General features: G+C 46.0%; 1 protein-coding gene across 1 annotated transcript in view; it reads left to right on the top strand.

Moving 5' to 3' along the window:
• Positions 1 to 23,844, top strand: part of CD151 (CD151 molecule (Raph blood group)) — a 31,861-nt gene extending 8,017 nt beyond the window's left edge. Inside the window, exons 2-9 of the mRNA XM_052692772.1 lie at positions 4,567 to 4,686; positions 9,609 to 9,712; positions 10,356 to 10,547; positions 14,932 to 15,006; positions 17,337 to 17,441; positions 18,260 to 18,415; positions 20,688 to 20,774; positions 21,581 to 23,844. Of these exons, the coding sequence (XP_052548732.1) occupies positions 9,629 to 9,712; positions 10,356 to 10,547; positions 14,932 to 15,006; positions 17,337 to 17,441; positions 18,260 to 18,415; positions 20,688 to 20,774; positions 21,581 to 21,640 (759 nt within the window). The 5' untranslated portion in view covers positions 4,567 to 4,686; positions 9,609 to 9,628 and the 3' untranslated portion in view covers positions 21,641 to 23,844. The remainder of the gene's footprint in view (positions 1 to 4,566; positions 4,687 to 9,608; positions 9,713 to 10,355; positions 10,548 to 14,931; positions 15,007 to 17,336; positions 17,442 to 18,259; positions 18,416 to 20,687; positions 20,775 to 21,580) is intronic.
• Positions 23,845 to 26,114: the final 2,270 nt, after the last annotated feature.

Here is a 26,114-nt window from a genome sequence, read left to right as displayed (position 1 = left end):
TGAAAAGTCACTTAATTTGCCCTTGGTTGTGCTTGATATTTGATCTGGCTCTAGTGAAGTGTTTTTAGCTCTAAAAAGTAATAGAACTCCTGAAAGCATTTGATTGCTCCAAATTGGAGACCACTTGGAGATCCGCACCTGTGGGTAGTAATAAGGACTGATGGTCAGAAGAGATTTCTTGGCCATTCCTGTGGTACTGCTTGTAGAGAAGTGGGTATTTCCAGGTGTGAGAGCACTGCTGCCTGAGGTGGCTGTGCTGAGCAGGAGGGGAAGCTCCTGCAGGTCGTGCCAGCAGCTCTCTAGCTGCCATACTGAGTTGAGAGTTGCTGTGGGTGACGTTCCCTTTGCCACCAGCACACAGGGTGCTTCTCCCCATTCCTGGTTCTGCAGGTATCTGATCTATTCCTAATGCACTGGGAAGTTGTCACTTGTTGCTGAAAGCAGCACTCAGCTAATCAGCAACGTGTCTGAAGCGATAAGACTGTTACCTTCGTTTCCATTGTCCAACCCTTTCTCAACTGTTGTTGAAACACAGCCTTTGTGCAGCTTAGTCTGAGGCTGGCTGCCTGGGTCAGGGCTGTGTTCTGACTTGGAGGACTTTGGCTTTGTCATTTCCAGCACAGAAGGCGCCAACAAGATCAGCCTGGTTAAAGCAAAACAGGTGTTGCACAGCCGTTACATGTAGCCAGCTTTTCTTATGTTCTGCTCTGCTCTTACCTGCAGCCAGGTGTCTTGGGTGCAGGCATGGAAGTGCTAACAGGTAGTTTGAAAATGGGCATTTGACAGCTTTGTATTCTTGCAGAGGTCTTCGGAGGACAGAGCAGGTTGGCGGATGAATCTTGAGATAAGAATCTTTTCCTACTGCTCCTGTTATATCGTGATATCTTTTTTCTTCGTTGAGGGACGTTAAGACTCTTTCAGGCTGTGAAACTGTTGGACTTTGTGTCATTGAGAAGCAAGGAACAGTGACATCAACTGCCCATCCTCTCTTCTAAAGAATGCTGGTCGTGTTTTTGCACTTCAAGTCCCAAGCATTCATTTGTGAGCTAATTTAGATGGCGACCTGCTGTGACCATGCACCTTGGATTGGAAGTAGCTAGAAAATCTGCTGGCTTTTAGTTAGTTGCATTTTCACTGCTGAGATTAGTAGGGAATATCAATGAAAGCACCTCTGCAAAGAGATTGCAGCTGAACTCTGTACGCTAGCCACAGCATGTCCTTAGGTTAGTCTTTGCACCAAGCCTGAACCCCTGTGTAAAAACCACTTGTTTATAGAGTGAAGGCATCATTGTGATCACTGCATTATTTGAAAATGGCTTTGAATTCATGCACAGAATTGCCTGAGTAGCTTTGTGGGGGCTGGGAACATTGTAATGAGTGCATTTATTGGCTTGGTCCTGGTACTGGCCTGGTGACAGGGAGGGGAGGCTTTGTGCATATTGCATGAAAACACCGAGAACCCGATGGCTTTGCTTCTGAGAGCTGAGCTGAGAATGACAGTGTCATTAATAGGAAGGGATCAGGAAGAAAGCTGATTCTGCACAAACTCTTCTGTTTAGAAACGCGGCTTAATGCTACTGGTAAATTCTCCAGCGCAGACAAAGCCCTGCTTTAGAAAGCAAAACAAAACACGGTGCCCATGAACAGAGATGGGAAAACAGAATTTATAATATCAATGGTAGGCTGTAATGAGCATGGTTTGTCATGTCTGTTGGCTAACCCTGACCTGTCTGCATTGCTATTCCTTATCCCAGCAAACTCTCCTTGCTGTGAGCTTTCTGCAAACACATCCCAGCTGCTGATTTCTGGCGCTTCAAGTGCAAAAGAAAAAAGGCGGTTATTGTTTTGTGCCTCAGTTCAATGACTGGTGAAGTGGTTCCTGTGTATAAATAGTGTAGAGTGCTAGGGCATCCTTCTGAATAAAGGAGGCCTTATTAGATACAAGATGATGTTGCTGGACACAGAAGGAGTTCCCATTAATCATGTGCTGGGTGCCACTCTGTGGGCTGCCTTCCAGCTCCTGCCATGGTCAGTGTGTTTGGAGGGGGTGATTTTTTCCCCAGGTTATTGAGTGCTGGGAGCAGTGGCTGGGGCTTTCCGAGCTGGGGATGTTTTGCAAGGACTGGAAAGCATTAGCAGGCATTCTTGTTTGTGTTGTAGCAGAACAATTCTGGAGCATGATCACAGTCTTGGGCGTGCTTAATTGTTCTTTCTCCCTCTCTCCTCTCCTCTCCTCTCCTCTCCTCTCCTCTCCTCTCCTCTCCTCTCCTCTCCTCTCCTCTCCTCTCCTCTCCTCTCCTCTCCTCTCCTCTCCTCTCCCTTTTATCTCTAATAGTCACACAGCAAGCCATCGTCTCTCCCAGATTTGACTAACCCTCTTGTAGAACACGTTAATACACAAGTATGTGTGTGGTGCTGAACATAAATATCCCTGCTAAGTTTGAAGTTGATCTCACTGCTATTTTTGTTTCGGCAACACCCTTCCTTCTGGAATACAGTTGTGGAAAAAAATCAGAGGGACAGCTAAGTGATCTGAGAGACAGCTCATATTGAAGAGCAGGTGTCTCCCCAGGTGCTTTAGGCACGTAGTTTTTCATTGGATATCAGACTTCTATCCATATTAACGAGAGTTAAGGGTCTATGTCTCTTGAGGGTCTTATGCAAAATTAACCTGCTAAAGCAGAAGAAAGGAGAGAATTTACAAGCGTGCAAAAAAGAAAGAGTGACAAACCTGTACCAGAACCTAGCTTTGTAACATCTGTGGAGATGGTGTCTGGACCCAGAGGGTTTGTTCTCCCAAACTCCCAGGATGGGATTTTGCTAATCTAAGGCCTTCAGAAAAGTGTTGTTGCAGCAGAGAGGTAGGGCCATGGAGGGTCTACCAAAGGTGACCAAGAGACCTCACTCTTCTTTGAAGGTCAGTGGCTTTCTAGGTTGTTTCCACCTCTGCCAGAGCCACTGTGCAGAGGCCTGTTAGGAAGGGGTGAGGATGTTGCTTTGTGCTCATTTCTCAGCAGTTCCAAGGGGCTGAGGGTGAGCACTCCTGCACTGGGCACTCTGCAGTGAAGGAAAATGATGCCCTGCTCTGAGGAGCGTATCATTGTTCAGACAGCGTGCAGAGAGTAAAGGCTGTTTCAGGGCTGTTCTCTAGGGAATCTCGTTTGATTTCCTCCTCGGGGAGGAGGGTCTTGGACTCAAATCTGTTTTGCTTGTCTCCCCTTTGCCAAGTATAAATGAAAATTCCTGAGAAGAAGCTGCTGTGCCTCATTGGATGCCTGGCTCCTGTTCTGCCTTCTCCACTGCCCCTGAGGCACAAGTACGTTGACTTTCCAGCATGTTCCAGCATGCTGTAATGGAAAACAAAACATTCAGCTTTGCATCCTGGGTCAGCTTTTTCTTTGGAAAGGAGTGTGGGAGCAGCAAGAAGCAGATGTAAAAATGGTACTGCAGCAAGGCTGCTTCAGGAGTGTCAGAGCTTGGTCTAGCCTCAGGACCAAGGATGTGTCAGAGCTATTGCTTGCTTTGCCAGTGTCTGCGCTCTGTTTTCCCTCCTCTCCCCAGTTCCTCAGAAAGTTCTCTTGTTCAGTTTTCATTTATGATTCTGGGATTTTGGCGTACAACTGTATGGCTCAAGTGTTGGGATTTCCACTGTTTCTCTCAAGAGATTTTCCTGTGGTCTAGAGGCTACAGAGTAATGTGATTTAACAAGTTTCTAGTTCTTGGCAGAGCATTTATGTTCATCCCTGTTCAAAGGGAATGGAAGCGGGGGTAAACCAAGCTGATTATAAGTGAATGTGTGCTGTCTGTACTGTGCCAGAAAAAGGCCTGTAGGAACCTCCCCTTGAAGATAATAGAAAGTTAAAATGGTTATGAATTGTGTTGAATTTGATCTGATAATAAGAAGTAACCTTTTTCTCTTCCCAGATGGTTTGCAAACACTTCATTATCCCACCTTGGCAAGAAAGGGAATTTTAGTGCTTCCATTTCCCAAAGGGACAGTAGATGGAAGACTTTAAGCCTTAAGCTGTGAAGTAAGTTAGCGTCAGGAACTCCTAAACCCTGGAAGATGAGGAAGGATGTGTGCAATGAGTTCTGGCACTGTATGCCCCCCACTTTCCTCTTTCCAGGCAGTTTAGAAGTGCCTTCTCATGCCTGGGTTTAAAGCAATGATCCAGTGATCATTTTGAAGCACTTAACATGGTGTATAGCACCCCACTGTACAGATGGGTCTTCAAGAGCTTGCTCATGGAGCTGTTCCTGGACTGTTCAGACCAGAATGTCACTGTGGTTTGTTCACAGGCTTGACAGAAGCAGTAGCAGCATTTACAAGATGCTACAGACATAAATGTAAGTGCATTCTGGCAGGTTCGTGCCATCAGGAGGTCTTTGCAGTGCAGTCTGACTCTTCTCCATTAACCAGTGCACGCTTTCTGATTTAATCAAATGCATTCATAATGTCTTCTGAAACCAGGCACTCTCTACTAAGAAGATGGCTTAATGATAAAGCGTATTACTGCATACTGATCTTTGACATAATTCATGATTCTCTCTTCCTTTCTTTTTCAGCTTTCTGTTTTGCCAAATCCAGCAGAGGACCAGAGCCAGCAAGAAGACTGGGTGGAAGAGAAGCTTTTGAAGAGGGCTGAAGATCTGTGGTGGTTCTGTGGAGTGCTTTGGTAGGGGAAGGTCAGTGTTGAATCTGTTGACCCATGTTGGCTGGCAGTTTGGATAGATAATGAAACTTAGTAGTGTTGTAAATCAGAGCAATTTGCTAAAAGCTTTAGAGCTTCTCTGCTGGGAAGGTTTCATCTAACAGCTTCTTGCTGCTTTCTGAGCTGTGCAAGATGTGCTGGTGAGTTGATAAGCAGCCAGAGGCCATTTCTTCAAATAATCCACTGAGGTACGTGAAGCAGTGGTGGTAATATTATTGTTTTTATAGAGGGGGAACTTGAACACGGAGGTCATGTTATCAACAGTTGGAGCTTTGTCTTGCTGGAGAATGAAGTTCTTTAGTCAGTTCACTGATGCTAAAAAGTTTCTGTCCCACAGCTGCATTGCACGTACCAGGAAAGCATGTTTGTTCAGTTCCCAGGAGCTGCCTCGAGGTTGGAGTTATCTGGTCCAGCTTTCCTGGCAGCTGTACCTTGCCCCTCACTCCAGCAGCATGCCTGCAGGGTGTTTGAGGTGGCTGTATTAGCAGGAGGCCAATAATATTGGACTTAGAGCCCTTTTAGTTACGGGAATGAGTGTGGTATAAGGTGTGAGATGTTCTGTTTTGCCCCAGTTCATAAAAAATATCTGTAAAAGTGACAGCACTGACATTTAGGATACCAATTTTCTTGCTATCATTCATTATTTTTAAGTATTTTTTAAGAACGCTTTAGATGGCCTGGGAGCTATTTCATTTGCTTTGGCATTGTTTCTTTACCATCCATCAGGTGCTGCTTTAGGGCAGGTTCTGCAGAAAAAGCCTGCAGACCTGGATTTCTTTGCTGTTTAATTAAGTACTGTTACTGTGCAAGTTGAGGCAAATGGACTTGGAGGAGTGTGCTATGACTAAATGAATGTCTAGCCAGCATGAGTGTGTGTGTGTGTGTGTGTGTGTGCCTGCCACGTGCTTTCTGAGCTGTGGTGTAGGTGCGTGCCTGTGTATGCCTTTGGCTCTGCCAGTAAAAATACAGTGGTCTGTGTGATGTGATATACCACTGAGATTTCAGGTGCCTCAGTGTCAGTGCAACAAAATGCTGCTTGTGCAGTGCTACTGCTGCTGCCCTGTGCTCAGCATGCAGAACTGGGGCCAAAGTACTCAACTACTGGTGCATTCCTCCTGTCCAGTTTGTCCTAAGGGTTCAGGCTCAGTAAGGATGAGAGCCCGAAACTGGTTGCCTGGAGCTTGTCGTGCTCACAGCTGGCATTCTTTGGCCTGCAAGGCTTTTCACATCCTTACAGCATTGCTAGATTTAGGGTATTTTGAGCCTCCTGCACTGGGAAGGAAGAGCAGCAGCAAGTGATGGGCTAAGGTCCTTGCCCAAGGTCGTGCAGGAAGCCAAATCAGGTGACAGTTGGATTCAAGCTGTTCAGTGTCTAATTTATTGAATTAATCTTCAGACTGTTTCTTCTTCCATGTGCAGCTTCTGTCACACTGAGATTTTTTCCTTGTTTTCTTGTTTCCACCCATCTTTGTGTATTTTATTCCAGAGCGTTATTTGTGAGCGTGGTAGGAACCTGCTCTTGATTTCTGGTAAATAAAGGTAAAAGTATCTCTTTTCATTGCATAACTAAGTTTCATTGCCTACATTCTGTGATTACTTTTTAAATTTAGTTTACTGATGAAGCCACTGTCTATTGGGTTGGACCAAATGAACTTCGTTATGAAAATGTTTTTAGTCTTTCAGCCACTTTTTCAATTAGCAAAACATTTCCTGTTATTGAGCTCATGTCTTATTAATATGGTTTTATGCATCTGTAAATACACCCTTGTGTCATGGCTTGCCATTTTCTGTTCACTGAAGAGCTCGTTTATAATTATCTCTGTGATTCAGAACAGACCTTTGCTTCTATGTTTGGAAATAAAACTCAGCCGTGCATTTAAAGTAACGTTGCTTGTTCTTGTCCAGTTTCAAGAGTGTTTCACATTGCTTCTGTGGGTCTGTTATCAGCACTGAAGCCAAGAGACCCTGCCCACATCACAGAACTCTGCACAAGACTCTGAGTTCCCCATCGTTCGCTACAGTGCTGTGGTACAGATCAGCACCTCTGTGCTTTTTGGGGCCACATGGCTCAGAGCCCAGTGCCATCCTTAGCCTGAGCATCAGAGCATGGCTTGCCCTAGCTGTAAGGAGAGCATGGTGTGTGAACAGCTCACTGTGGAGTCAGTGATGGTGCTCCTGCTTAGAAAGGATAGATCATACAGGAGACAGCCCTGATTGCTCTCTGATTCATGGCCTGCCATCCCTGCGTGAATCACTGTGCTCTGTAAGCCTGCAGCTGTTCCCTGCCAGCTTACTGGAAGCAGATAGATCCCTCCTCCCAGCAGCGAAGCTGAGCTCTGTGAAAGGCTCTGCTTGCTGTGCTCAGTGGAGCAGGACCTGCTTGTGGAGCCAAATTTCAGGTTCCCTGTCATCTGCCTGCAAGTGCAGTTTGAGCTGTGAGCAGCTGACCTTGTGTTTCTGAAGATCAGAAGGAGGTACAGGTTGGTGACACGTGGAAATAACCATACTGGCTGTTTTTTTGGAGGAAGAGTTTCTAGAGTCCTTTGGAGCTGAGGGCCCGGCCCAAGGACAGTGAACATTGTTAGCATTCACAGCATCCTCTCTGCAAACTTGTGGTGCAGTTTGCTCTTCATGTGTTCCTGATAGAAGCAGGCCTACTTCAGAGCCCAGCACATTAGAGCCTATTTCTGGGGAGCATCTGCCTTGATCTGAGATACCTGTTTTGAGCTGTTCAGGTGTGCATAGCAGTGGGATCTTGCCTGGTTGCTGCCATTCCTGTTCTGTGGCTAAATGAAGCCTCTAGGAGCTGTAAATCTGTCACCTTCCCTGAGTGCTGCATTCGCCAGGTAGCTTCTCATTGAGAATTACAAGTCTGTTCAGAGCAGAAGGTGCCACCAGCATCTATTCCTCCCCCTGCCCCAGGCTGCAGTATCGCAGTGTGGTAATTAATCTGAGCATTGCCAGAGTTTCTGATCTTTCCTAAGGATCATGAGTCAAGTCTCCTTGATATATATATGCCACCAGCTCGGAACTGCTCTCTTCTCTAATGAAATACTATTCTGCTGCCAGCTGTTTTGTCAGATGTTATTCTAAAGGAAAATGTTTTCTTGCGAAAGAAGAGAGGGAACAGGCATGGTGGGACTGCTGGGCATGTTCTCACCCCTATGCTCCCTGCTAAGCTTTATTAGTTCCTAAAGTGCAGACCCGCCTGAGGTTTTTGAGTGGATCCTAGTGAAGCAAAAGGAAACAATTTCCTGCAAATAAAATATAGTTATGCTGCAGAATTGGCAGCTGCTCCAAGCCTTGGTTCAGGAGTAAACTAAAAGCAGATGTTAGAAATGTAACAAGGAAGAATACACTGACCAACCCAGACTCCGAGCCAGCTGAGGTACAGCCTGGCTGTGAGTACCCCTTGCTTGCAGGTAAGAGATCTTACCAGAGGATTTATCTACTGGAAGGTGTCTTGCAGTGGGCTTGCCAAGGTAGATGTTGTCTGTACTGCATAGTTGGATTGCAGGTCCTGTTTATCCCTGGAGGACCATACGAGAGGTGAACCCCTGGAAAGGGAGAGGTAGATGCTGTTTGCCTGCTTCTATGAAACTCTACAAGATTTTCAAACAGAGAGAAAGCAGTGTTTGCATCATTCCATATTGGCTGGTGTGGAGGGAAGAGGAGGACTTTTTTGATTGAATGCAGCTCTTTGAAGGGGAGAGATGGTGAGGATTCAGTTATACCTCTTCAAACTGCCTCACAGAACTTCTGCTGACAGTGATGCCCTCCCTGGGCAGTGCCTTTGTCCTGTCTGCCCAGTCAGGCAAGAGTGAAATTTAATTGTTATTTTTTCCAACAGGAGGCAGTGAGGAGACATGGAGCTGCACTTTCTGCTTTGGAATACTTTGGAACATAGCACATCTTTAACACTTTGCATGGGGTCTGACCCACAGCAAACTCTGGCTGTTTATGCATCTGCAGTGTTTCATGCTGTCAGACCATTCAAAGCCAGCGTTTATGTTGCTTCCTCCTTAATAGCTGTGAGGCAGCTGAATGATGAGAAGGGCTGTGAGAAATAAACAGAGTGAGGAAGAGAATTAATTATCCCAACATATTGCTGGGATTCAAAAAGAGGCCGTTTGGGTGGATGACAAGTATGCTCCTAGTTACATTTGTAAAGATTAAAAATACATAGAACTTAGAGATCTATTTAAAGCAGATTAAACAAGCATTGGTGAGCAAAGAAAACTCTCTGGAGACATATTATTCTGTAAGTGCCAAAGACAGTTTCTGTCATCCCCTTCAGAAGTAACAGCTAGGTGCTGCAGTCAGCCAGATCGTGGGATGTGCTGGGTAACAGGTCTGAGGCTTCGTTTATTTCACTTTAAGTAGGAGGAAGTGAACATGGAACTATACTGAAGTTTCCTTCCTTACAGTAATGTTGATTACAGTAAGACCCAGCCACTGTTTTGGCTTGGTCACAGTAAGTGCTGTGCTCATGCAGCTGTAGGTCTGATCCCTCTACTACAAGTATTAATCTTAAGGAAAATGAGCCTCCAGAAGTGACAGCAGAATGAGGAGACAGAAGGAGGATGATGGCAGTGCAGGAAGGCCACATGCTGGTACCATCTGCCCCTCTTTCACACCCTGTGAGGTCTTGTGCTGTGTAGGTCACTCAGATGGCTAAGAGAGCTCTTAATATAAGTAAGCACTGTCTGGCATCCCTGAAGCCACTTGAACGGCTTGCTCACTGCATTACCTCAGCAATACCTCAGCAAAAGGCTGGAAGTGTGAGTTCTTTAGTTCTTTGCAGGAGGTGAGTAGCAGTGCTGCCCTTAGGGAAAAGAGACACAGTGACTGGCTTTTCAAACTTTGCTTTTTTTTTTTTTTTCTTCCTTTCTCCAGGAATTTGCTGAGCCGGAAAGATGCGTGAATATACTGAGAAGAAAGAAACATGCGGGACTATCTGTCTCAAATACCTGCTTTTCATCTTCAACTTTTTTTTCTGGGTAAGAAGTTTCAGCCTGCTTCAGAGTTTCCTAGATGGCACTGTAGATTTGGTGGCAAAGGCACAAAAGCCTTCACCTTAGTGAAGTCTTCAGCAAAAAGCTCTGACATCTGTGGAACCCAGATTTTGTTCCATGGGATGAAATCCCATCCGTTGGACTTGCCAGCCCAAGCTGCAGAAGTTGTAGTTTGACATTAATAGGTCTTATTTCAAAGTATGGAAAATAACTGGATGCCTGAAAACATGCTTTGCTTTCACTTCACCTAGCTAGCATATTCAGGGAGCCTGAGTCCTGGCAGTGGAGGGGGACAACTATAGCAAGGATAACAGATCACTCCTTGCAGCTTGGTCCACGGTAGCGCCAAGTAGTGCTTTCCACTGAAAACTTACAGATCCCAAAGGCTCTGTGTCCTGCACAGCTTGCACTTCCCCCTGCGTGGTATGCACAGCTTGCCTCCTTAAAGCCCTACCAGAGTACTGCTCTCCATCCCAATGAGGTCTCTGGGAGTCCTTCCTTTGGTGTGGATTTCTTTAGTTCAGGTTGCAGTGCTGCGGCACCCTCTGATATCTCAGTTCAGTTGCTCTGGAGGTGAGAAGTTCACGTGTTGGATATCCCTCATTTGCTTGCCTCTGTTTTTACCCAGCTGGCTGGCGGGGCTGTGATGGCAGTGGGCGCCTGGACCCTGGCTAAGAAGAGTGACTACATCAGCCTGCTCTCTTCTAGCACGTATTCAGCAACTGCTTATATTCTGGTGGTGGCAGGGGTGGTTGTGATGGTTACTGGCATCCTTGGCTGCTGTGCCACCTTCAAGGAGCGTCGGAATTTGCTAAGAGTGGTAAGTTTTGCTCTTTTTGAGGGGGATGCTCCTTTTTTATCCCTTGAAGAATGCTGACAGGGTGGGAAACGTCTATTGTACACCAACTCTATTAATTTGTCCTAGGGCAAATACCATCAAGTTTTCCAGCTTTTAACAACACTCCTATCTTTGTCACAAGTGACAGGGTCTACTGCATTTCATTTCATCAATCCAAATTTACTACTGCATACCTCAAAAGGACAAAATATAGTTGTAATATATCTGCACTGTGTGAGAGAATATCTGTTTGAAATTGTTCAAAACCAAATCTTGTGGCTTTTTTTCTTCCTTCTTTACTGCCTGTCCATCTTCTTTTTCTGGAAAATGGAAAGAGAAAATAAAATATGTGAGACATGTAAGAAAACTGGCTTTTAACAACACTAAGTTTGTATCAAATTAACATGCTTTTTCACAGAATTATCAAAGATAAGAAAATATTAAATGGAAATTTTCTATAGTGGCTAAAAAAAAAATAGTTCTGAAATTAAAGCTATAGAATTTTGATAACCTGCTTTTTTTTACACCCTTCCTTATGTTACTTGCTCTGCTCCCTGCTTACCCACTACACCAGAGTGTGTACTGGCCCTGGGGTTTCTATTCTGCTTCCTCCCTTGCAGATCTCCTTTTCGGTTTGGAGTGTGGCAACATTCTTCAGTAGTGAGCTGCAGTAGTGAAGTGCAGTGACTGAAGTAACAATCAGTGGCTCTTTGCCTTCACAGTAACAAGAAACAATGCTGCAGTAGCCCTTCAGTAGCTCCCTCAACTTTGCAAGTCCTTATTCACGCAACCATCGCTTTTCCCTTCTACAGAGGAGCAGAAAGAGAAGCCATGAGCAATGCTGACGCTTGTACCACTGCTCTGAAGACCTAGTAATTCCTGTGAGAGGCAGAGTAGGGCTAGGAATGGAGAACTGGAGGAGAGCACAGGGTTTGCTAATGCTTGTTGCTCCCAGTCTGTAACAGTCCATTTTGGCCTCTCTTCACTTACTTTCCGTGCCAAAGAGATCTCCCTTTGTCTTTTTGCCTCAGCCAGAAGCTACAGATGAAAATCCGGTGGGGTTTTCTTTGTTATTCTGCCACAGAAAACTAATAATTGTGTCTCGGGAACAAAAGGTCACGCTGTCCTTACACCATGCATCCTTTCAGAATGGCTGGTCGCGACAGACCTATTGTCTCTTCTTGCTTGTGCTCTGCTTTAGTTGCCAGTGAGTAATGTACACAAGAACCATGGCTGTGCTTGCCAGGGCCCAGTGAGCCTGCCTAGGGGCCTCTGCCAGCTCTGAGCTCAGACAGTGACTCTGACAGCTTCACACTCAGTGCCCCAGGGGCTGTGCCAGCCTGTTCCAGTTTCCCTTGGTACCAGAGGCCTGTGGCAATATGAGAGGGAATGTTGTTAGCGGTGCTCCTCTCCCTGGTGCCTCCTTGGTGCTTTTAAAAATCAGCGGGCGACTTTGGCTGCTGTTTGTAAAGCATGGTTCTGGTGGTTAGTTTGTTATTCTGTTGAAGTCTCAGGAACCTGTGATTTTGTTTGCTGCTTTTCTACTTAATTACGAGTTCTGAGAGCCCTCGCAGCCATGCTACTTCTTTGTCATTGCCCATTTACTTTCCTTGTGAACCTCCTTAGCCAGGTGATTCGTTGAGGCTCGGGCAGGAGACATGGCATTTCATCTGCTCTGTGACTCTGCAGTATGTCTGCAGCCTGGTTAGTGTAATGCTGCAGAGCAGCCCTGCTGGTGGAGCTCAACCATCAGAGGCAGCAGTGCTCTTAAGACCTGCTCAAACTTCAGCTCAGAGGCTGAAGCTGCTGCTATGTTCACCAGGGAACCATTTCAGCAGTATTAGGCAAAACCAATGATAAATGGATTAGGCTTGCTCTCTCTTTCCTGTGTGCTGTGCTATGTCCCTGCCAGAGCAGTCAGTGTGTGATACAAAGCTGCCACTGGGGTGTTCTCTCTGCGTCAGGAAGAATCTCGTTAGGATTTATAAACTAGAACAGAACTTCTCCTGTCTCACTTTCAGCTGAATTGCTGAGGTAATTGCTGAGTGTAGCAGAGCACTGGGGAGCAAAAGCTTGCATGGCCATCCTTACCCAGCTCCTATATTATTCTTCAGTCGAGGTGCACTCTTTCATATACAGAAGTGTGCAAAAGGAGTCTCGGACTTACCCAAGTTTTTATCAAAGGGCTTTGCTTTTTTAGATGGTGGAAAGATCTCTCCAGATAGTGAATTTTTGTTGTAGGTGGATTGACTCGTACTTTTGGATTGTTCATAGAAAATATGCTCAGATTTAATGCTCTGCTCAGATACTTGAAGCTGAATGAAAGGAATCTGGACCCTCTGTGTCTGAAGGACACACCATGCAATCCTGAGTCTTGCTTGAGCCACAGTAGGAATAAATTTTGCTCAGAGCCCATCTAGATTCCACACGTCTCCTGCAGGCCTCTGGGGGATTCCACATTTCTTACTGGTTTCTCAGCTTCTTGGAAAGTGAGTAGAGCATGTCCCTGCTGCTCCATGCCAGAGCTGGCGTGCTTCTCACTTTCTTTCAAAGATCTGTTCTAAAAGACCAGCAGCTCCTAGTGAAGAGCAAGGAAAGCAGTCCTGTGCTCTGTTTGTCTCCAGAGCAAAAGCTGCCACTCCCCTATGACAGCATGATGTGGTGTAATAGATACTCAAAAAGGGGCCCTGAGGGGGAGATGAAGCCAAGATAAGGATAATAATGCAGACTATCAGCAGAGGCAGGTTGGGTACTTGGGTGGCAGATGCACTGACCTCACTTACAAGGGTTAACAGGGACCTCATGACTCACATTCTCTAAGCTGGATATGTGTTTGTTCGTATCCATGGTAAGCCAGCTTGAACTGAGTTCTGGTGACACAACTCAGCTCCACCTGAATGCCACTGACATGACGACACTGAGCAGAGAAGAATAAATAAAAGAAGATTTGCAGTTCCTTGGTTGTTCCCAGCATCCTGCCACCCTCCTTCCCCTTCTTCAGCATAGAGATGATGTCAGGGCAGTAGGGCATAACTAGGTCCCAACAAAAGAAAGCCAGCCTTTGTATCAGAGTACTCCAATCCTTTCTTGCCCCATTTCAACCTTCTGTGAGGGCTGGGACCAGCGTTCAGCTATTCCCTTCTCTGCTGAGTGACTCACTGCCGTGGTATGAATGGGTACCTTGTACAACAGTATGCAGAGACTTCTGGTGTGGGGCTGGGGAGAGAAAGCCTCAGATTGTGTGCTCAGATTAAAGCCAGGCCTGCAGATAAAACCCTGCTGGCCATCCTTGGCAGCTGCTGTATCCCAGCAGGAGTGAAAAAGGAAACCTGATCTGCATTTGTGTCTGGACTGTTTAATTCCTGTGAAGTAGCTCAGAAATACCTGTGTCTACCAGCCAAGCAGGGGTTGTGCAGTGCAGTGAGTAATCTTTGTGTAACAGAAAGCAATCTTGCTTGTGTCCAGGGCTTCACTGTCCTATGTGCTGGAGGGAGAGATGGTTTCATGGCTAGCTACGTTTTTAGGGAGCTGTTTACTTAATGTCTTGGGAATGGCCATGTTCTGAGCTTGAGTAAAACAGAAAGTGGGAGATGATGTATTCTGTCACAAACAGGACAAGTCTTACAGGAACTTTGCACAAGGTCATTGTTATAGCTGAAGCTAGTGCCACTTTGGCTTCATCTACAAAAAGATGAAGTTAATAGCAGTTGTAGAACAGCCTGGATCTGTAAAGGAACTGCCTTTTTCTTTTCTTCTAAAATCTGTCACTTCAGTAGTGCACTGCAGATGGTGGTCGAGTCCCACAGAATTCCCTAGGAATATAAATCCATGTCTTAAACTTATGTTTAATTGGTCTTCTATGTCCTTGGTCAAATGGGCCTTTGTTGGCTTATTGAATCATTGTTGTAACATACATTTCTCCTTAATAACTTTGTGAAATGCCCTAAACAATGTGAAAGCAAGCAAACGTTTCAAAATTATTTTGTAATTATGTCAGAAGCAGATATTTTCTATGATACTGAACATATTCATCAGGTTATCTGGCAACCACTCTCTTCTGTCTAGTGATCTTATCTTAGCTGCCTGCACTTTTCCATTCTGTATATCCCTCTGGCTGTTTTGGATACTCACACTTGCTTCTGCTTGTCTTCAGTTATCAAGCATGTTTGTTGTTTTGTTTTGTTTTTGTTTTTTGACCAGTGGGATTGTTCCCTTTCTATCCTATTGAGGTCCTAACCTCAGCAGTTGCCTTTGAGATCTCCTGCAGAAAACCATCAGCAAAGACAGTGGCATGCATTTTCCTAGCTAGTGATAAACCAGCTCCAAGCTTCTGTTCTAACATCCTATTTTTCCCATTATTTTACAGTATTTCATATTGTTGCTGTGCATCTTTCTCCTGGAGATCATTGCTGGAATCCTGGCCTATATCTACTACCAGCAGGTGAGTGAACAGCAGTCCTACAGATTCAAACCAGGGAGAGAAAACAGCTGATCATCATCCCGTTTCTCTGGTCAGAATTGGATTTGAAGGCTTGGGACCGAGTGATTGGGATTCATCTTTCTACATGTCTGTGCTCACTTTCTACCCCATACAAAAGACCTTAGGTTATTCACTACTTTTGGCAAAGCATTAATGGTTACACTTGGGAGGCTGTTCAGCCTTTCTGCTCAGCTCCTTCTTGTGGCTTACTTTGCAGGCTGCAGAGCCTTCTAGAAGACAACTGTTAAGGCTGTGTAGTACTCCTTAATACCCCTTAAGTCACGCTGCAAGCAACTGAAATGACATTAGTGCTACCTAATATATTCAGGACATAGGAGTGATCCTGTTGCATCTAGCAAGGTAGCTGCCACACTCCTGAACTTGCAAAGATGGTCCAGCCTGATAGGTCCTTTCAGGTCCATGACGTTTTTGAGGTCTTTACTTAACCATCATAGCTGAGGGTAACAGCATGGACTTCCAGCAGCTGCAGTTCTAAGTTGGCACTTCTTGCAGTTGCAGAGGACAGAGGCTTAAATCATCGCTTTGTTTTCAAAGGATATTTAGCCACCAGAACACAAACAGCCTGGGAAATTGCTCTCAAGTCTGGAAATTGATTGGAAAGAGTGAATTAGAATTGTTGTCAAGTGCCCGTCTGAAGAGCAGCTGGATATCCTGTCCCATCTTGTTGGCTTCACTGTTAGGATTCCTTGCCACTCCTTTCTATTTTGAGACTCCTGTGCTTTGCATTTCCAGAATGGGCACTGGCCGTTTGTCAGGAGTCAGAGTGTTGTGAGTTCATTTGCTTGATTGGAACCAAGAGGGGGTCAGTGGAATGAGTGTATATATTAAACTGGGAAAGATCCATCCCAGGAGCATGGCAGAAAGCTAGGATCCATCTGTGCAAAGTCACTAGGTTCATGTATGACAAGGGATGAAAAGGAGCTGATCCTTAGGTAGAGTAAGGGATGACACGTTTGCAGCTGTACCCTTCAGTGATTTAAATCACTCAAGGGCACTCTGATGGGTAGCTGCACTTTCCCCTTGCTCTGTGGCTGACAAATAACCCCTTGTTTGCTGGTTGCAGGCTGCTTGCTGTGTTTGCCACTGTTTTTATTTCAGCCCTTGCTTTTGGTATCTAAGCCTTGTGTGTCTAAACTCCCTTTCTGTTGTTGTCTTTGTTCCATGCTGCAGTTCTTCCCTGTGAGCCTGCAGGTAACTGCTTTTCTCCCAAGTACTAATTCTGCTAATGGATTCTCCTCTTTATTTGCCTCTGATGCCTTCCAGCTGCTGAACCTTTTGCTTTCTCTTTATTACATTAAGTCCTTTGCACTTTGGTAAAGCTTCCCAGCTCAGGATCTCAAAGCATTTTTCAAATATTTATGAGTGAAGCCTCTTACCAACTCTGTGAGGTAGGTATTGTCCCCACTTAACACAAGGGGTTGGGAATAACAATATATCAAAAGGAAAATAAACTGCAGATTGTATTTTGCCCAGTGCAGCATCTGACCTCTCATTTACTGCTGTACAGAATAAAAGGTGTATAGAGAAGCTGTCTCTACAGCTATCTCTACTGATGTGTAAGAGGAATTTAGCTAGACTAAGAGCTTCCATGGGAAGAAATATTTGAATCCAGTCATCTGAACCTATCAGTAGTTTACAATAGGAGCATTTTCAGAAATGATGAACTTACAGAATCAGACTTTATCTCTGTGGTTTTATAAATTTGTCACTGTTACCAAGAAATGCCATAATCTTGCAATCATACTCTTCACCCCCTCCTCTGGCATCCTTTTTGCTGTCATTTCAAGAGCTATTCAGACCATGTGACCTCAGTTCAGTGTGCTCAGGACTCTGATTTCCTCCTGCTCCTGAACAGACTGATTGTGTTTTAGTATTTTGCCATAGGTTTCAGGGACAGAAGACAGCATGTGGTCTCATGGCATGTTCATATTCAAGCAGACACAATTTTGTATTGTGTCTAGGCAACCTCTTACATATGTGAGATGAGGACCCTTATGGTGATGTGTTGCACAGACTGAAATTTGGCCAAGAATCGCCTCATTGTGGTTACAAAAGTGGAGACATGGTCTTTAATCAGCTGGAAGTAAGCTTGCCTGCTTCCTGCAAGCCAGTCCAGCCTTGGAAGATGACTTGAAGGAAGCTGTAGCTTCCATTTTCTGGCTTTCTTTTCTCTTGGAACAATAGCAGTGAAACTTATGCAGGACTCTGGGTCGCCCTGAGGGGAGGTGAGTTTGCCTTGTGATTTTATCCCGCTTGTCTTTTCTATTCAGCTGAGCACGGAGCTGAAGGAAAATCTGAAGAACACCATGACTCAGAAGTACCGCAAAGAGGGAGAAGAGAGAGTGACCAGTGCAGTGGACAAACTGCAACAGGAGGTGGGTGTTGCTGGTAAAGCGATGGCACAGTACGGGAAGTGATGTGAGCTCTCGTCATCTGACATACAGGTTGCTTCTTTGGAGTCAAAGCAGGCTGGGTGGTGTGCAGGGTCTTGGCCGTGCTACCAGCGGAATGGCATGGGGTAATCTCTGAATTGGATCCCCAGTAGGATTGAGTAAACAACATCTAAATTGATCCTGGAGTGAACTGGAGTGCCGAGTCACTCTGACAGCTGTTTCTACTTACCACATGAAAGCTTTGGAGAAATTGCTGACATTTTTCATTAAGCTTCTCAGTACCCTAGAGAGCAAGATGTAATGAAAGATCCTGCTGCTACTGCGAGCTGTGTCAGGCTCTGGGGTGGTTCAGGTATGGGCTGTCGCAGTTCTGACAGGCTTTTCCACAGGATGGACCTTTGTGCACAGGCATGGGTCCAGCAGTTTCAAAGCTGCAGCCTGCTATGCACGTAATGCCCTGTTGCCAGGTGCATATGCAATAGTAACTGGTAATTATACCTACCCTGTTAGTGCTCTCTGGTCAGGTGATTAAGAGCTGAGGCAGCTGCAGGTGCAGTCTAGCTACAGTCCATCTCAGCAGTAACAAAAGTCACAACTGGTGGAAGATGGATGAAGCTGATAATTAATCACCAGAATTAAAACAGCTCACTAATAATTACAGCAGTCAAAAAATATAGGCTAGTGAGATTGCTGGAGTCTCTCCACAAAGGAGGGTGAAGCCCAGAGCTTGATATGGGGAGGCTGGAGTGAGAAGGAAGCTGCAGAGTTTGCAGGCTCAGCTTTGTGCTCTGTGTTTGCAGTTCAAGTGCTGTGGGAGCAACAACTACACAGACTGGGCTGACAGCATGTGGATCAAATCTCCAGAGGCCAGTGGAAGGAAAGTTCCTGACAGCTGCTGTAAGACAATAACTGACCTGTGTGGCCGAAGGGATCATCCTTCCAACATCTACAAGGAGGTAAAGAACAAAAGGGCTTCAGAGCCTCTTGCCACAAAGTTTACCAAGGAGGTGGGCAGGAAGTGAGGATTTTGGGTTGGTGCTGCAAACTGTTGGCACTTTGTGTCTCTGACTGTTGAGCCTTCCAGGCTACATTTAAAAAGATTCAGGGAAGAAGGGGAAAAAAAAATAGAGGAGTCAGAGTGTCTGAGCTCCTGCATGTAGGCTGCTATTACAGAAGCATGTATTCGTGGCTGCCAGAGTGATACTATAGCCAACACCCAGTGGGTACGGTATGGGATTAATTTCTGCACAGGAGGGGCCATGGATTAGGCAAGGGTAGCACTTCTTATCTGTCTCAAGGCTGTTCTTGGCATTTGCAGGGAACCTGATATGTAGAAAAGGACTGTAAAGGCAGTAAAGAAGAGAGTTCAGGAACTGAGGAATAAAGCAAGGATATGTTCTGCACCATTTTATTTGCTATAGAGAAAAATAGTAAGTTATATTTGTTAATGCAGAATATGCTGGTGATGAGGGAGTAGGAGATGTTGCTTCTGGCAGGAGACTTGGGTTTGAGCCTTGCATTCCAAGCTTCCTGTTACTGCACTTAGTGAGGAACAAATGGAGATACAGTCAAGCATCAGAACTGACAGACTTGACCTGCAGATGAGGAAACAGGATATGGGTCTCCCTAGCAGACAAATTAGGCCAGTTTCAGAGAACTGCAGTTAGGGGTGAAATGAGTTTGGACTGAGCTGGTAGAAAGGCTTGTTTGAAGCAAATTGAATCCCAAAGTAGCTGAGTAAATAGGCAGGTAGGACCATTTATTCATCCTGTTGAATAAAACCGGTAGAATTTCTTGTGCTTTTGTTTTCATACCCTTCAATCCTATGACTTGGCTTTAACTTGCTCACCATGAATCTGTCTGTGAGTTAGCATAGACTGTTTTCTCACCAGTGCAACTTGTGCCTTGGCTGGCTGTACTGAGGCATGGGAGCAGCAGCTGGAGCCTTTTCCTTGTCTCTGCCCCCTGCCAGGTGCAGAGATGAAGTCCAGGCTTTCTGCTCTACTAAAGCTGCACTTTATTATGTCCAGCTGCTTGGCTGGGTTTTGCTCTCCTGAAAGAAGACTTTCCCATAAATCTGTTATTTTCCAAGGGCTGTTGAGGTGTCTTTGAGTGTGGAAACCTGCAAGAGTGTGAGGGCAGAGCTGGCTCAGCTTCACTCTGTGCTGTGTGAAGCTGTGTTACCTAGGAAGGTCCTGCTGGGCTGCCAAGCACAAGCACAAGCACAGCGTTAGCTCTAAAGTATAAAAAGATGCCAAAGGCCATGTGGCTCAACACTTAACAATGTTTCTCATGATACAGCATCTAAGTCAGGATTCAGAACAGATTTTTACTGGCTTTGGGGAAGAACTTAGAAGAGGGTCAGATCAGGACATGGGAGCAATTGTTTCACACTGAAGCAGCTGGAGCTTACTCTGAAACCTAATTCAGGCGTGGGAAAAGTGAGGCCTTTGCCATCCCTCCCTAGAGAAGTGCATGCTCACTCGTTCCCTCTGCCTGGGTACATGTAGGTGTCTGTGTTCACTGTAGACTCCTGGGGCTGTAGGGCCCCAGTACCCTTGGGGCACTGTTGCAACCTACACAGCAAATCCCCCTGATGTTACCATGGAAAACCTGCCTCACTAGTTGAAACAGTTTAATTATTTAAAGAGAAGTCTTCCAAAATAAGCAGAGAATTCTCTTACTGTTTTATTTTTGCATTATGGCAACAAAAACACGGGCCTGAAACCAGGATGTTATGCTGCCAGCCAAGGATGCAAGTGAAAGGCAGAGGTAGTCACTGCCTGGCTTTCCAAGTCCACATTAAAACCCATAAATATCAGTGGGAGGAATTTGCTTTCAAAGGGCTCCTCTCATGTTAGAGGTCTTGATGCTGCATTTCCTTGGCATTTTGTCCAGAGAGGAGCAAACACCTTCTCCAGGCATGTGCTAAGCAGTGTGGGAGCCCTCCTCCACATACCTCAGAGGAAAATCTGAGAGAAATCCTCTATAATGTGCTGTGTTCTTCTGTACTTCTTCAGCCACCTTCAGCAATTCCTGAGACATACAGAAACAGTATGGACTTTGCATAATCTGTATTGCTTTTCCAGCAGTGTTGCAAGGAGAGGATGCTCACGGACGCTGCTTTTTGTAGGGATGCTTTCAGGGATTGCAACTGCTGTCTTAAAGTGAGACACAAGAATTTAAAATGAAGATGACTTTCCCTGTCTCCTCTCTCTTTCCCTGCAGAATGGTTGCATTACCAAGCTGGAAAACTTCATTCAAGAACATCTGAAAATTATTGGCATAGTTGGGATCAGCATTGCTTGTGTGCAGGTATTGTGTGGAATTGTGTGGAATCTTGGGCTTGCTGGGCAGAAGCTCAAGAAACCCAAGAACTAAGGGATGGAAAAATTAGTATTTCAGGCTTTTCCTTGCCTGGCAAAGAGAAGTTATCAGGTAAGGGAAGGTACTTCAGTGACCTTGGGATCCACTAACTCCAGAGCTAGTGCCTCTTTTATCAGTTTGTAAGATTTCATTTCTGATGAAAGAAAAACACTTTTCTGCTCAGACAGGGTTCTGCAGCAGGGATGTGAGAAATGAGGTGCGGCTGTGGCTGCTGGTTTGGCAGCCTGAGAGAGACCTCTGGTGGGGATGTGCCAGGATTGCCCGTGCTGCCAAAGGGCTGGTTTGGAGGAGTTTCCCATCCTGGTTCATTAGTTCATTCCTTTTGTAATCAGAGTTTCTGCCCTGGCTCTGTCATACTGAGGAACAGCACTGTGGGTCAGCAAATGTTTCAGGAGAGTCTGAAAAGTAAAGGGATAGGATGTGGATGCTCCTGCACCGTTATAGGGGGAAAGACAGCCAGAATAATCTTTACTTCCAGATGCAGATATCTCTGGGAGTTGTTCATTTTCCCTTCTGCCCTGGCATACATTCTAGAGAAGCTGCTAGTGATTAGTTATGAGGATTAGCACAGATTGTGTTCCCTCACACTCATTGCAAGCTGGTGTGCTGTATCTCCAGGCCAGATCTGGTTGCCACTCTGATCTGGGTCCAAACTGCTAGTTTTCAGGCTGCTACCTCCACTGCATCCATTCTGTTTTTGTCATTCGTTTCTCTCTTCTTTTTCTACCCTGTAGATCTTCGGGATGATTTTCACTTGTTGCTTGTACAGGAGTTTGAAGCAGGAGCCATATTAATAGCTGTGGGAACTCTGTCAGCTCCCCCTCTGCCACTTCCCTTAGTGCCTGCCAACCTCACCACCCTCCACTACCACCACAGAAGTGTCTGCAACCTGAGGACTTCTCTCTAATTAAATGCCTTACCTGCCCCTTTTGGGGAAAGTCACCCTCCTCATTGTGCACAAGGCAGCCAGGAATTCAGCAGGTCCTCTTCACTGTCAAGAAACAGAAGAGTTGTGGATCTTCTGCTAGAAGCTTTAGCAAAACAGTCCCTTGATGTAACTAGAAGGCAAGATTTATCTAGGGCCATTTCTCCTGGGGCTCTTCCTGAGCTAGTGTGAAAGTATTGGGATGCTACACAGGAACCAGTTTGCTTTCTGAGAAGTGGCTCAGCAGAGCTGGGCGTTGACTGTGAGGACAGATGATGTTTCTGCGCTGAGCTGGAACCAGATTCGAATCTCTCAGACACAGAAGATTTGTCATTCTCCCCCCAGCCTGTGCACTGATGTCCTAACACAGCTGTTCTCCACCTGAGAAGATGCCTGTCTGGTTGTGTGGGGCAGGAATTGCTCTCTGTGCTGATCAGGAGCACATCTTGATACAGCTGAGATCTTGTTGCAGCTCTAATATTGTCAAGATCTGGGTGCCTTAGTATTTCTCAGCAATCCTTCCTCCTCTTCCTTGAAGCTTCCCTGCAACGCAGTGCCATTAGGAGCCACAAGAAGCCTTTTGCCACCTAGCAATTCTAGAGCCAAAGACATTGGACTGCTTTCTAATTCTTTTGGGTCTAGTCTTTTTTATTTAGTGGCTTCCAGTGTGAATGAGAAAGCTCAAAGGCTTGTCCCCTGCTGTGATTTGGTGAAAAGCTGGTCAGTGGAGCTGACATATCAAGCTACCCTTTGGCCTGTTTGGTTAGTGGGAATGCCTCATCATATCTCTTACATGTTGAGAGACACCCTGGGCTGGGCTTGATGCTCTAATAAAAACCTCCAGGCTTGTCTCTCTTGGGTGGGAAATGAATATATACAAAAGTTGTATCAGCCTCCAAAGAGCTCATTAATCAGCTGAGGGTTTTCTGGCTTTAATGAGATCTGGAAGCCCACTTTCCAGACTATCCCAGAAGTAAACAGTAGAGTCAGCTTCCCCCAGTTGCTCCAGTGTATTTGGTAAATTGGTAGTGCTGGGTTTAACTGTCTGTTTAATTAAATAGATTTAATTAAATGTTATCTCTGCATTGGGATCCTGGCTACCTACAGGGCATAAATGTGACTGCTGCTGTGGAATTGGTGCCACTGTTATGCCAACAAGGTCTTAGTCTGAATTCATAGGACCTCGGGAGCCTCTCCTGTCCTGAGGGATTTGAACATTTTCTTCCTAATCATCCTGGAAAGGGCTCTCATCAAGAAGTCTGCTTGGTAGAGCAGAATTATTTTATTTTCACTTTCCTGACGTGCGTTGTGCACCCGTGAAGCAGAAAGGGCTGTAGGGATTTGGGGTTCCTAAGCAGTGAAGATAATGCCCTTCTATAAGCCAAGTAATTTACTCACACTCTTGTCCTTTTGGTGGTGCCTTGGCAGCATGCATCAGCAAAATCACCCAGAGCCCTGAAGGGTCTTGCAGCATTGTGGAGGGTTTGATGCACAGAGCAATCCCAGACTGGTCCTTCAGAGGGGGCTGAAGGGTGACAAGTTAAAATTCGGAGCAGGTAAATCTGGAACTCCCCTGTCAACAGGAGCACCGTGAAATAATCCCTAACACTAATGCAAAAAGAGGTGGAGGAACTGAGGTGTATCCGTTGTCCTACAGCAAAGGGAAAGAGGGAAGAGAAATCTAAATTATTGTGTAATGATCTAAAGGAGAAATCTCTAAATTATTTCTTGTTTTATATTCAAGTTTCTGACAAGTGCTGACTACTAACTGAGGAAAATATTGAGCACGTTGCTTGAAGCAATATTTCTACTTTCTTACATGTATCTTCTTACGTGCCTTTGCCTGTTTCCTTGAAATGCATTGTGCAGGGCTGGGAGAGGCCAGGAATGAGGCTGGAAGAATGAGATAGGAACAGAGCTGGCTTGTGTCCATTGAGTTGTTTTATACTTTTTCTCTGAATAATAATATTCATTGCTTTTTTTTTTTTTTTTTTTTTTTTTTTTTTAACTCAATTTAAGTTGCTGGCCAATAGCAAAATAAAGCTCTGTACTTACTCTGTGTAGCAAAACCAAGGGGTAACTTGAAGCATGTGTGTTATGTGGGTTCCTCAGCAGTGGAAGCAGCATCCTGCCCTGCGGGAAGAGTGGGGCTGTGCTGTGCATTTCCCCTACACAATGTGCTGTAGTCATTTCCCCCTCGCGTGACAGACGTGAAGAAGGCAGCAGGCCTGCCCTTTGTTATCCTTGCTGATATAAGGCTGAAATTCACTCATTACAAATGTGAAATATGCCTGTATTCAGCCAGATGGAGGTGTCTGCAGCTGATGGGCACGGCCACTCGGTGGCTCTCAGGATTCACAGCGCTGTTAATTTAGCTCCTGCAATTAGGTGGCTCTAATTCCAGCTGCTTCAGAGAGCAGCAAAGCTGTGGTGACACCAAGCCTCGTGCCGTTGAGCCTTCATACTTCAGGCCTCAGCCTTTTCACTGCCATCCCTGGCAGCCAAGCAAAGAACCACAGAATGCACTCAGCCACTGAAAATAACATGCAAAGGTGAACATCGTGAGCACGTGAAGAGCCTCAGGGAGGGCTGCTGCAGCATTCTGCAAAGAGCAGTGCTCTTTCAGCAGAAGGCTGTGGGTCACAGACCTTGACCCCTGTTCTCATGTCTCATCCTGTGCTCCCCTGTGTCACCAGGAGTGCGGCGTGGATTGTGCCGCCCTGTCTCACTCCCAAAGGGAAATGAACCCCCTTCAGCACAGCTGTTGTGGGATGACAACTGAAAAGGCTGTGGCGTGGTGTCTTTCATCAAGCAATTGCATAAAAGCCATTTCTTGCATTCTTTCTGAATTGGCTTCTGCAGTGTCTGTGAGGGGATTGCAGTCACGACTGTGCAGTGTCCCCATGGGCTGAGCAGCCGCAGGTCCTTGGGCGCTACCTCCTCCTGGGGCATCAGCACTGATTTCTTTCCCCCTGGACCTGGAGATTTGGGCTGCGCAGCTGTGCTGTGTTCCCCTGGGGTGCTGTGGGGGCCAGTATGCTTTGCTGGGAATAAACCAGAAAACAGATTGAACAACAGGCGGCTTCTGTAAGAGCCCAGACTGTGGCAGTCACCCTATTTCTGCTCTGTTTCAAACAAGATGCTGACCCCAAACCAGGTCATAGACCTGGAAGGATTTTTTGTTCTCAAAGTGCTGTTGGTGCCCTTTTCTTTGCTGTTTCTCAAGCCTGCCTTTGGCAGTGGTTGTAATTTCCTCATTTCCCTGTGGGGTTGAGCAAAGCTGCAGTGGGGGAAAGAGAGGAGCACAGGAAGATGGTAATGTCCTCCATCACTAGATGCGACAAATGTGCTGCACTTGGGAAATGACACAGGGACATAGCCTCTCCTTTCCTGCTGTGAAGTCTCCCCAGAAGGACAGACACTAAACCATGCTCCTTGCCAGGAGACTGCCCATTTGCTCCCCTTATTCCGTGCTTTTTCTCTACTTAGTAGCTCTCACAGCAGAATAAAATGATCCTAATGGGCATAGCCTTGCTTCAATTGCCCTTGATGCAAGATGGCCCTCATAGTCCTGAGTGCTCTTATGTCAGTGCGTCTGAGCTTGCTGCTGTGCTACAAGCCCAGGTGCCTGCTTACAAGCAGCCTCCTTCCCCCAGTTATGGGGCAACTGAAGACTAGTGGGGGCAGCTTTGAGCTCGCTGCTGGTGTTTCTGCATAGCATCTGGCCCTGCAGCCTCTTTAAATCCTCACGGTGCATCTGTCCCCTTGTCTCAGCTGTACCCATGTCTGCACACCCCTGGGAGAAGCTGATGGCTGCTCTGCTCCTGTGGGATCTCTGCACTGCTCCCTGTCACAGCACTGAGCAGAGACAAGCTGCCTCAAGCAGGACTGAATGCTGGCACCCACATACCACATCAACAGAGCCTCCTCCTCCCTTGCAGTGAAGGAGAGGAGGCCCCAGATGTCCCTATTCCCACCCAAGCAGCCCTTTCTGCAGGATGTCAGGATGAAGGCTTGAGCCTCTTGCTTTTTTCTACGAGGGAAACTGAGGCAGTATCCGAGCTCACGCAGCAGGAAACACTTGGCAGCACACCACATTCCCAGCACATACTTCAGCTGTGATAAAGCACCCTCTTTCCTCCAAGAACTGCCTGGTTAATCCTCTTTTAACCTTCCCGAGCAGACTTTATTGCCTGGTTGTTTTTCTCACATCACTTTATGTGCTTTGATTACTCACTGCCCATCTGGGGCTGCAGTGCTCTACAATAAGAAATGATTACCAGCCACTGGGCTACGGGTTGGGGGCTGCCTCTGCTGGGAGAAGTGAATGACACTTGAGGGGT

This window comes from Tympanuchus pallidicinctus, unplaced genomic scaffold (assembly GCF_026119805.1).
Source record: "Tympanuchus pallidicinctus isolate F22 unplaced genomic scaffold, pur_lepc_1.0 scaffold3, whole genome shotgun sequence".
NCBI lineage: Eukaryota > Metazoa > Chordata > Aves > Galliformes > Phasianidae > Tympanuchus > Tympanuchus pallidicinctus.
The sequence above is the reverse complement of the archived record's forward strand: the minus strand, read 5'-3'. Positions and strand labels throughout refer to the sequence as shown.